This window comes from Camponotus vicinus, unplaced genomic scaffold, assembly GCF_025532165.1.
Source record: "Camponotus vicinus isolate PSW18456_S1 unplaced genomic scaffold, iyCamVici1.0 SCAF_11, whole genome shotgun sequence".
Classification (NCBI taxonomy): Eukaryota; Metazoa; Arthropoda; class Insecta; order Hymenoptera; family Formicidae; genus Camponotus; species Camponotus vicinus.
The window spans coordinates 14,568,973-14,581,112 of NW_028141947.1; the positions used below are offsets into that span (position 1 = coordinate 14,568,973).

Consider the following 12,140-nt stretch of genomic DNA (forward strand, 5'->3'; position numbering starts at 1 on the left):
TTCTTTAGTGTAACGTGCAGTCTTTTTCGTTGTTTTTTTATTTTTTTAATGTCAGTTTGCCCCGTTATTTCTCTTTTAAATTCCAGATATTGCACAATTGCAGATGCAACTATGTTTCACCTTTAATGAGAATTCATGTCTTGTGATACGTCAATCCGTATGTAATCTTCAATAACGTATCGCGACAAAGTTTTATAAAGAATTATTACTATAAAAACATATCATGCGAAAAGCGATATAAATTATTTTAAGATATATTATATTCAACTCTCTCTCTCTCTCTCTCTCTCTCTCTCTCTCTCTCTCTCTCTCTCTCTTTCTCTGCCTTATGTTTTTCTCCATTTATAATTATGACAGGTGTAATAGCTCTAGTTAACGCCTTGTATATTTCATAGCTATTATTATGAGATGGTACAGTCATATGTGGCACCCTAGAGTGCTACAATACTGCAGAATATATCACTGAATTAGTACCTAACAACTCGTAGACAACTCGCAAGAGATATTCATGAATATTCTCAGACGTTTTATTCATTTTTGAGTCTCGTAATTATGAGAATATATCTACATTATCTCCAATTTATTAATTATTATTTATTAATTATTTAATATCGATAAGACTAACACACAGAAGAAAATAATTCGCGACAGATCTTATCGTTGTTCTTTTGCTAATATTTATTTCTAATTATTATGAAGCAAAGTAAAATGAAATACAAAAGATTACTTAATATTATTATTATACTTATTATTATTTTTAGTTATTTATTACAGATATTTATTACAGCCGTTAGAACCACGTGCTGTCAGCAGCGACTATGTACATCGCACATTACGTCGCGTCGTTATATTACATTATACACGGCGCGCATAATTCTGAAAACATCATGTTGCGTCGTGTGTGTATGCTTATAAATATTACAACATGTCGGCACACTCTCTGTAGATCTGGAGTGGCGCCTTTGTTCCTATGCAATTAATTATTCACTGACAATCAACGGGACGCACCAATGCTAATAGACGAGCGCTTATATATATATATATATATATATATATATACATGTATATCGTTGAGTTATGCATGATTCGTGTCAAATCGGTGACGATTGTTTAATAGCGATGGCGACCCGATAATACGAGCATTGTAAAAATAACTAACTGGTTTATATATTGATTTGTTATTTATCTTCCGATCTTACAAATGATTTGATATAAAAAGTAGTCAGTTTAATAATAATTATTAAAATCGGTGTAACTTCTCGTGTGTAATTTTTCTCTATTTTCATATTATTTATTTTGTTAGATTTTAATTGATTAAAATGCACAAATTGTATTCAAGTTTTATATTTATTTATTTATATATATATTTATTATACATATTTTTATTTTATTTTATTTATTATATATATATTTATTTTTATATTTTTATTTTATTTTTATTTTATATTTTATATTTTTATTTTTTTTATATTATATATATATATATATATATATATATATATATATATATTTATATTTATATTATTTTTTATATTATTTTTTTGTTATAATTCATATATTTTTTACAGAACTTGTGCTCTTAAAGAACAAGAACTTTTATTTTCTGTTATTCGTGCAATATGTAGAAAAAATATCTGCGTTATATTAGAAAAAGTTATGAAATATACATGTAATAAAATATAAATGTTTTGTTTTATATGTTCTTCTTTTTTAGGCTATGATTGAATTTCACGAATGATACATATTTCGTTATACTTGTCTTTATATGACGGTGCAATTGTTGTGAGAAATTAAAAAAAAAAAGGCAAATCGATACATATATATGCATTGCACACACTTGTATATACTGTGACAGTTTTTCATCGCAGAGAAGCGCGTTATATATTGGTGATTCAACTCATCCTGTACGCTAGTGTGTCTCCGATATTTCGCGCTTTCATCCCGCGGCTCCGTTTGTTTTTTTACGTTGCGAAACGCCAAGGTTTCGTCGCAATCGCAACCGCGTAACTCTCCGAACTTTTCTTACACTCGGGATTTCCAACATCAACGTCACGCAGGTGGTCGTGCTTTTTTATGCCGCGAAAAAAATGTACAACTATGTAGCGAAATATCCCTCACGATCGGTTAATATTTGCGCACCTATAACATATCCCGTCTCCAATTTCGGATATTTCACAGTCCATCGAGGATCTTTAAAGAATATATTTGTTTTTTCCACAATATCCCTTCGCGAAAGGGTCGCTCGATGAATGGACGAATGGATACTTATCCGAAGAAGAATCATGTCGTAATAAAAGAGTATTTTTAATTTTCTCAGCCGATGTACATTATCCAGGAGCGCTTTTTGACATCGCTTTTCGCGAATACGATTTTGACGGAATTTTCTTACGTATTATTTACGTCGTTGTTCGATGCGACGTGTGCGAGCATTATCCGACAGCCGTTTTACCCTTTACATATTGGCATTTAAATGCGGTAGTCCGCATGTAACGTTGCAATAAACTTCGCCTTGATTGAACGTCAATATCGAACAAACGGTAGCAAAAGCACTTTCAAAAGTTTCTTTCGATTATATCAACATTTCGACCACCGGCTATAACATCGATCAACCGCTTGCGTTTTTCACGCTTGCATCTTTTACGAAGTGTACCGTGTCGTATAATTGGTTAATCAACGTTAAAAAAATAATTCATTGGTCTTTATCGAGAATAATTGGACACGTGATGTACACAAGAATACGAGTGTTCGTTGCTCGCGATATAATTTAAGTTGTTTAATTAATCGCGTCGGCGTAACTTTGATGAAGCGTAATCGAATACCATCGAATTCGTACTTTCATTGATATAACGTTCGGTTCCTTTCGCTAATTCTGATGTCCAATAATAATGAGAATGAGGATATCGAATTCCCACACTCGAATCGTCTACGTTGGTCTCGTAATTTTCTCTATCGAACGTGCTTTGCTAAGAAAATAGCGCTAGAAATACGCGAGTAATCGATCGGTGTTTAATTAATATGGTTTTAATTCAGCCGTGCGCCTATTTAATACGTGATTTTAATTAAGCGCCATCGAAGATCTATCCGCAAGAGTTATTTACAAAGATTCATTCGTCTATTAAGCCTCGCTTATTTATAGCGAAACACGGATCGCATCGAAGCGAATAACGCGCGAAACGTAGGAAGGATAGGAAAGAGAGCAGCCGTGTTTTTAGATTCTTCGGCGTCGGTCTGTCTGGCGAGCGGAACGGGGCTGTTTTTCTCTCTTATTTTCACGTTCTCGAATATCGGTCGTACAGGCAAAGCAAATTTGTGGCGTTACCGAAACTTTTTTCCATCCCTCCTCGACAGCGCGTTTGAGGGGATCGGCGGTGATCGAGGTCGCGCGAACGTTCGCGTTGCCCTCTGCGTGGACTTGCAAATGAGATTAACGGGTCGAGAGGCGCGCGAGAGAATCGCCGCGAATTTGCAACCGTGCCAAGCCGCTTCGAAAGTCCGGCCGAATTAGAGAATCTCTGTCTGAATCGACGGGGATGAAAGGTATAAAGTGTATTTTGCAACGATATATCAACTTTAGAACTTTTGTTTTTGTGTTTCTCTTTGATTTCCACCTCAAATAGCTATCACTGTCTTGTGTAAATTTTTTTTTGAAAAATTGGAAAAATAAGAAACGATATTTACATGTCTATTAATTGTGTAATTATTATAATGATTGTGTAAATATGAATAATAGTTTAAAATATTTTAACAAAATGGGGTAGAATAATGTTATTAGAGGCATATTTTTTTATTAAAATGAAACGTATACTATTTTTACATGTACATATTGTAGAATAAATTGTGTACCATACAATTTTTAAACATCGTATTACCCGCGTCTGTTTTTACTTTAATTTTTGAAAAATGAATTTATTAGATCACGTGGGCGCGAGCGTTGCTCCATTTCCGCAAAAATGAGGTATATTCTGCAACGCGAGCAAAGTTAGTTACCCGCGTTCCGAGTTGTAGTACATTATATCTGACGTGTTACAAGAATTTATGATACATCTTTCCCTGCGTAGCTTTATCGTTCTTTTTACACCCGCAAAAATAAGTGCACCCTTATAATACCTTTTTACATAATCGTTTATTTCTTTGCAAAAAATTTTATTTATATTTGCAAGAATATCTATTTATTAAATCAGTTAAAAAATGTATATTATATTCAATAAAATATATTATATTCAAAATTGAAATATATAGAGTATTAAAAATAAAACACATTTTCATTATTAAGAATCCTCGTATATTTCGCTTTCTTGACACGATCAAAATTCGCACGTGTTGCAATACTGCTCGTGTCAGCAGGAAAAATATCTCCCGAATATCTTCACGGCGCGCCAGGATTTCAATTCGCTTCTCCCGTCGCCTCTTTCCGACGTCACGGTAATTTGTCGTATCTATTTGACTTTACTCGAGACTACAGTCGTAATTATTATTGCAGATAGAAAGCGTTGCAATTTCGGTCCAAGTATATTTACACAGCGCTCTCGCGAAAGTACAGCTCGTCGCCTCGACGTACAAACACAATTAACAGCCGGAGCGTGTGCCCCGCGTCAAGCCTCGAATTTACTTTACGGAACCTGTTGCAGGGGATCCTTGAGTTTTGCCTTATTCTCGCCGGGCATTTCCTCGGTATCGTCGCTTTTAACAATCCTGCCGCTAGATTATCCTGAGGATGACGTCTGATGGCACCGCCCCGCGTATATTGCTCGCAATCGAACTCTGTGCGATTAAGAATTTGCTCGTTGCGATAAAATTATATTATGATGATTTTCACACACATTTCTAGAATTAACATTGAATTTTGATCATTATTGATATAAATTTCGTCTCATAATTTGTTGACGTTTTTATAACGTGAATGAAAAAAATAATCTTTGCGTTTTTAGCGATCCATTTTTTTACAATGTACAATCCGACTATGACGTTAAATATCGATGTGGTAAATTAATTTTTGATGAATAAAAGCGAACATATATTCCGATGTTTCACATTTCGTACTTCAAATTTAACTGAATTTATCGTACAAGAGATGAAAATATCACAAAACGTAATAGCATTATCAAACAGGAAATGCTGTTTTTCTTTCGCATTTGTAAATACTGCTGCGGTGCTCGTCGAATCGCACAAGCTGCATGCGCATGTTGTTAATTTTGCAAAGTTATTTCCGCGAGCCGCATACGACGCGGCAGCGCGTTTTATTAATCATCTCTATGTCGGTGAAAAATTGAATTTTTAACGCTGCAATCCGACAAAAAGCGTGTGCTGCGATCCTGAAATTTTCACATACTCCTGGCAAAGCGACAATACATTCGCATTCGTATTACATTTTGTTCAGCTGGTGTAAAATTGATATATTTATTTCTGACTAATTGCTCGTATTATTTTTCTTTTCAGAAGGGATTTTGTTTTTATCAGTATAATAATTTTATTGGGAATTATATGTATATATTTTGCATATATTGTATATATTGTATTATGTATATATTTGCATTTCCGTATAAGTTACTTTATGACAAGCATAAATTCTTTAAACACAATTTTTTGTTTACTATTCTTTATCTTAGAATGATTAGTGCTTTATAAAATTGGTAATTATTGAACAAAGATTCGAAATATTTTGCTGCTTAAGTTAGATAAATTAGTAAATTAAATAAATGTGAGAGAATTCTCAAGAATGATCAACATTTTTTGACGAGACATCGATAAGCTTTAATTCATTTGCATTAATTTCATGATTATTCCTGAGCTTTATAACAAAAGCGCGCTTTAAACGCATTTAGATATTAAACTCTCGCTAAATTTAGTTCATCCGGAGAATACTAGGAGCGTCGAAGAAATAATTAACGTCGGCTAATGAGACGCGATTAATGCCTGCGAATATATACAAGTCTGCGCGTGCATCGTCGCATCGAAGTCAGTACCGTCGCGTCTGCCGTCATTCGATTAGCGCTAAATACAATTTATCGGCAAACTTAAAAGGTGAAAACTGAAGATCGTAGTTTAGCACGGACCGAGTTAAATGAGTTTGCGAAGTTGCGAATTAAATAACAACTTTAACGAGGTTGCAGGCTGCCTTAATGCCCAGCTAAACCCCGTGCTTATATCCTGCCTTTACCATCTGTCTGTACTTTAGCGTTGACTGAAAAAACAGACTCCTCGTTTTCTCTTTTTCTCTTCCCCGCCCCTCCCTCCTCTCTCCCTCTCTGCAAAAAATGACTGTTTGAATAGCCAAGAATGTCGTGAAAAGCGACAAAGTCTATCGTTATAGTCGTATACATTTTTAAATAATTGTTTGCGCACGCGATATCGCAACACATGAAATTTTATTAGTTCCTGTTATTGCTTGCAGTTTGTCATGGGATTCAGCAGTTTGAGGAAATGCCGCAGTACACCGAGGTCAATCCTGGCCAGGACGCAAAGCTGGTGTGTCGAGTCCTTGGAAAGAGAGGGCAATGCATTTGGCAGAAGGATCAAAAGGTACGAAATTACTTCTTATTTGATGCAGTTGTTATTTATAGTTGTAATTATATTTCAAATTGAATAGCGTTTGAAACATAATTATACGAAGAGAGATCACTGATTTTTTTCAGCAATTATTGTTAAATTATTAATAGAATTGCTTTATTTAGAAAATATTTTATTTATTTTTTATCGAAGCGAAAAATTTTAATCTATTTCTATCTATTTCTGTCAAGTTACAAGAATAGATAAAATATTTAGTTAAAAATTTATTATAGTGATAAGAAATTGAGAAAATCGTTTTACATGCGCAATGGAAGATTTTTTTTCTAGTTAGTTTAAGTTTTATTTTCTGGAGTAGTTTTCCTCGCGTTACACATAAGCAAATTCGTTCTGTAGATATGCGAGTTATAGAAAGAGGAAACGAATTTTTTAAATCTGATCGAGAGCGACGTACGTTGCTGAACGTAAGTGCAAAACGGAATTGTTCTCTCGGAACGATCGGAAGTTTAGGGTACAAGCACGACAACGGTAACGTTCGCTAGATGCGATTGCGAAAATTGAAAAACACAACATCCGGACCTGGAAGGAGGTGCAACTTGTGTGTTCCGTAACTCAGAGCATTTCATTGGTTCCGTTCTGCTTTTCTAAGTCGGTGGCAATCGACTTTTCCTCGTTCACCGCGTACGAGCGCGTAAACTTCTAGATAAGTTTGTCCTGGCCGGAAGTGGACGCTACAGGATGCGCTGACGATTCGTTCGTTTGTCCGTAGAATCTAAAGAGGAAAGGAAACCTGGGCGCTTCAAACTTTCGCGGAACTCCATGATAGTGTGTTCGTCAACTAAGTTCTCCAACTAGTTTCAGCGCAGATAATTCACATATATCAAATCGTCTATTGTTATCATCGTTTCTTCTTATTTAATGATATTATCATAATTATATTAGGTCAGAAAAATATTAGAAGACATGCTTTTTGCAATTTTGAAAAGTTGAAATGCAAAAATAAGACAAGTTTGCAATTTTTCATGATTGACTTTAAATACGAAATATTTAGAAGTACATTAGAATATCGACATTCTAAACAATATGTTTTTAATTTTGCACTGAATCCTTCAGTTGAAGAAAGAGATTTATTTTTTATACGATTCTTTAATAACTATTAATTTTATTAGAATAAAAATTATACAATATATTACATCACTCACAGAGCATTTCGATAAATTTTGAATTTAAACTGAAACTCTTATAATACGAAATTAAATAAGTACAATATTATTTAAAAGTGTTTCCCAAATTTATTTTTGATATCTAACGTTCCAAATAAGAAATAGCATTATGATATGTAGATTAACACAAGTTGTTCACTTCGATTACACAGTGTCCCAATTTTTATCTTACTCTATCGTAAGATTTATTCGTGCAACTTGAATGTATATTATATCCGATTCGTGCGGATTTAAATTTACTACATATACTGTGTAAAAATGTTTGTGCCAAGCTCGTATATCGCTAATACGTAGCTCTCGCTATTATGATTTATAGGAATACATAGTTCACCGCGAGACGTCACAATCATAAAGTCACAAAAGGATGATTTACGCGCGGTCCTTGCTTTGCTTGATCAGCCGGAATCTGGCGGTAACGTGTTTCCTCGCATGATAAATTTGAACGCGCGTGATAACGGACTCGATATTTCACTTGGCCGAAAACGCAAATACGAAACGATATGGATAGCGATCACCGGTCCGGCGGGGCGAGAGTTAAAATTTTCAATTAAATCGACACGGGGTGACATGAAAACAGCGCTTCCGTCGTTGAATCGTGACGATTTCGAAAACCGGCTTTCCGTGTTCGCGTTGAGTCGTTTTCCGCACCGCCGCGTCCTGGGCCCCTTGAATTATTGCAGCGGCGATTTGTACGCGAACAGGAATATATATATACACACACGTACACATATGTATACACGATCTCGCGCGTAATAGAGAATAATATGGCTTCACGAGCCGCGATGTATCCGCGTTAGCGGCCGCGTAAATCCGCGATACATCTTCAGAAGGCGACCGACTCGTATCGATATAAAGCCTTCGTGTCTCTCTTTGTGTCTATAGACATCGTATATACGAACATGTACGGATGAAGGGATCTTTCCGATGCGCGCCACGTACCTCGACCTGAGATCGGAGATATATCTGGTACGTCTGGCGCTTGATTGGAGATGAGATGGGCCGGAAACCGCGAAAACACGAAATGATGCGCAGCATTCTCGGAAGTCGGGCGAAGAAAAAGCGAAGAAAGTAGATGCTTGATTGGCATGCTCGCGGCGTTTTATGCAAAGTCCCCTCTCGAAATGCCGCGATCTCCGAGTTTAATCGAACGCAATCTCTCGGGCGACTTTCAGCATTTCGCGACGTGTATTTTTAATAGTTTAACATTTTAATAATTTATCTATAATTTTTTTAATAATTTTTTTTTATTATCTATGTCTTACAAATAAAAGTAAGATAATTCCACTGTATAATTTCTTTCATTAACATTGTTTCTAAGAAGATATGCAAACATTTTTTACTCACATCATTAAAATTATATAAATTGAAAATTATATTTTAATATAATATTACAATAAATTGAATTGAAATAATTTTCAATTTATATAAATTGAAATGACGATTATTCGTTATTGCAACTGCTTGATTTTTTATGAGCAAATCTTATCGTCTTTGCAAATCTTCCCTTATTTAATTAACTCGTAATATCATTTCCGTCAGCTTTCGTGAAACTTCTCGGCTCATCGTTCTTAAATAGCTTACATCTAATGTCATATATCTGAATATATTTACGCATGTTACACGAGAGTGTTATGTCAGAGGACATTAATCTCGACGAAGTGAAAAAGTTTTACGGAGAGCGGAATCGTTGTTCGTCTCTTGCAAGGATTTAGCGCAACGTGATCTTATTACGTTGAGAGTTTAAAGCTATACGCAGTTCCTCTTGCGGCAGTTTCCTTTCTTCCCTCTCGTAATCACCTCAAGCGCGTTTTACTTAGCTTCTTCCGAAGACGATCGTAAGTTTAGTGAGAGCTTTATGCACGCGACGTTATGCACCGCGAAAAAATCGGAAGAGAGATAGAGCTTCGTCGATCGACTGCGCGAAGCGCAGCTCTAAATTGAAATCATTACAACTTTCAAATCATTACAACTTTTCCCGGTCGAGGGAAAAGAAACAGAACTCTTTCGCAACCGGGGATGAAAAGTCATACCGAAGCGAGGAAACGAAACGAACGTGTCGGAGGGATGATTGTGGTCGAAAGATAGCTAAAAGTGAGGGCGAAGATCGATGGTCGGCGAGCAAAACGCGACACTTTGCTGCAAAAGACGAAGTACTTGAGTAAAGAACATTCTGCAGTTTAATTCTCGATGATCCCGTTCTTTCTCTGCACGAAAGATCACTGTGACATTTGACTAGAAAAAATGACTGGAATAATTTATTAAAAATTACATTTATATCGATCAAACCGTGGCTGAAAAACATATCGTATTTTGAAAATTTTAGTTTTGTAGAGAAGTCGCATACATATAAAATACATGTATGGGAATAAATTAACTTTATTCTCGGGAACAATAACTATAGCTTGACAATATGAAAAACATTTGGGAGAATTCAGGAATTACAGTAATTAAAAGAATAATCGTATTTTGTACAACGTGTTTTCATTTTATTGTTATTGATTACTGCAGATATTTGTTGCAATGATCATCGGAGTATGAATAATATATATTTATATATACAAATGCGTAACGCTTTTGTAATTATTACAGAGAACACTCGATCGGATCGATCATTCTTCCGTATGATTTAATTAATCGAGAATAAAAACGCATGATAACAATGACAAAACAATACGTATTAATAGCGATTAAATTCGAGTCAAAGATAGTCTATGCAATGCAAATGAAAATGTATTTACCCTGTGAGTACCTTTTGTATTATTATTATCGAAAATATCAATGCAAATAACTATTTTGTAAATAAGTAACTAAAATAATAGTCTATTGTTATTTTCGACTGTAGCCAACTATATAGGTTGTTTGCGTAGTAAATATCTTTCGAATTGTCTAACGAAAGGTCTACGCGATATATATGTGTTCGCAATCTTTCAAAGTTGAGATGTATCTCTATTCAGAAATTTGTACATTTTATTTAAAATATATCTTCAAATTAATAGGATATTACCTGAAGATATACAATAAAATAATATAAATATAAAATATATAATAATAAATATAAATATAAAATAATATAAATATAAAGATATAAAATAAACGATAAAGTAATCAACGTATAAAAAAAAAAAAAGATTTACATTAGAAAAAAGTACCAATCATAATTAGCAATTAAAAATTATCGATAGTTAAATATCGATATATTCTGCTGATTATTAGCAAGAGTCTAAATGTTGCATAAATCATTACAGTGGCAATTGTCGATTTAGGCGTGGAATATTGTTTTGAATGACGGTAAAGGGAACGGAGCTTGAGGATGGTAGAAGACACGTGCTCGCGTTCGCATCCACGTGTTAATAATGAACCGCGATGCAAAGACCAGAGGGGGTCGTCGTCGTAATCGTCGGCTTTCACGACGGCTCGAGGGCCAAACAAAAGGGGGACTACAGGCTACAGGACGCGCGAGGCGAAGTGGACGGATAAGAGGCGCCGAGTGGCCTCTCTCGTGGCTTTGGATATTTATCATTGTGCATCTTTCCGCGCGATGCGAACTATTGTGTCCTCCCGAAAGCATTCCCGCCTATGGCTAAATACTCTTGAAGAGCCGCGCGATATACCGGGTATTATATACTTACGTACACACCGCGGCAGTTGCGATATATGCGCCGCGATGCGTACATTAATTTGCATATTAATTTGCGAAGGTAAGCTGGCGCTGGTGACGTTTGGATTAGAGAAAATATCGGCGGCGATATATACTTGGCGCACACGCACACAAACACACCCTCGCTTCCGTTGCACTTTCGTGAGATCGCGTTGCATCCTCCCTCGGGCATTATTTTATACGACGGAATTTAACTTTGTTCTTGATTGCGCTTTGAAATGAAATTCCACGATGCGCTTTGTTACGCGTCGAGTGAAACGAATTCGCAAAATTGCATATGCATACGATTTCTACTTAATATTTCGTAACTACGAAGACTAACATTTTGTAATAGGATTGTATATCGTACAATTGCGTTGATATTCTCCAGCCGCGCGAGACCGTATGCGATACATTTGTTTAACTTTTTAATTACCGCATGAAAATTGTATAAATGTTAATACGTAACATCACATAACATAACGTAACGCCCTGCAGTTATAACTTTCGTAGACGGGGGCATCGCGTATACGTGCCTCAGCGACGCGTGAACTAATTTGCATATTAATTCATGTAGATAATCTGTTTTAATGACATCTGGATTAGGGAAAATGTATGCTTAATATATCACCCTCTGGCATCCCGAGTGGCTCGGGCGCGTTTCTCGCGTACTAATAGATTTCGATTATATGACGCATCGATAATTCTATGTATATCAGTATCGACAGCGATAACTAACAGCATAATATACCGTCGTGAGCTGCAAGTTTCAATTT

The 12,140-nt window shown here is 35.4% G+C and overlaps 1 protein-coding gene across 5 annotated transcripts in view; it reads left to right on the forward strand.

Moving 5' to 3' along the window:
- LOC145961290 (irregular chiasm C-roughest protein) overlaps window positions 1-12,140 on the forward strand; it is a 152,502-nt gene that overhangs the window by 107,931 nt on the left and 32,431 nt on the right. For all 5 annotated transcript variants that reach the window (XM_083081337.1, XM_083081335.1, XM_083081336.1 and 2 more), the window contains one exon: window positions 6,392-6,519. In XM_083081337.1, coding sequence (XP_082937463.1) covers window positions 6,392-6,519 — 128 coding nt within the window. The remainder of the gene's footprint in view (window positions 1-6,391; window positions 6,520-12,140) is intronic.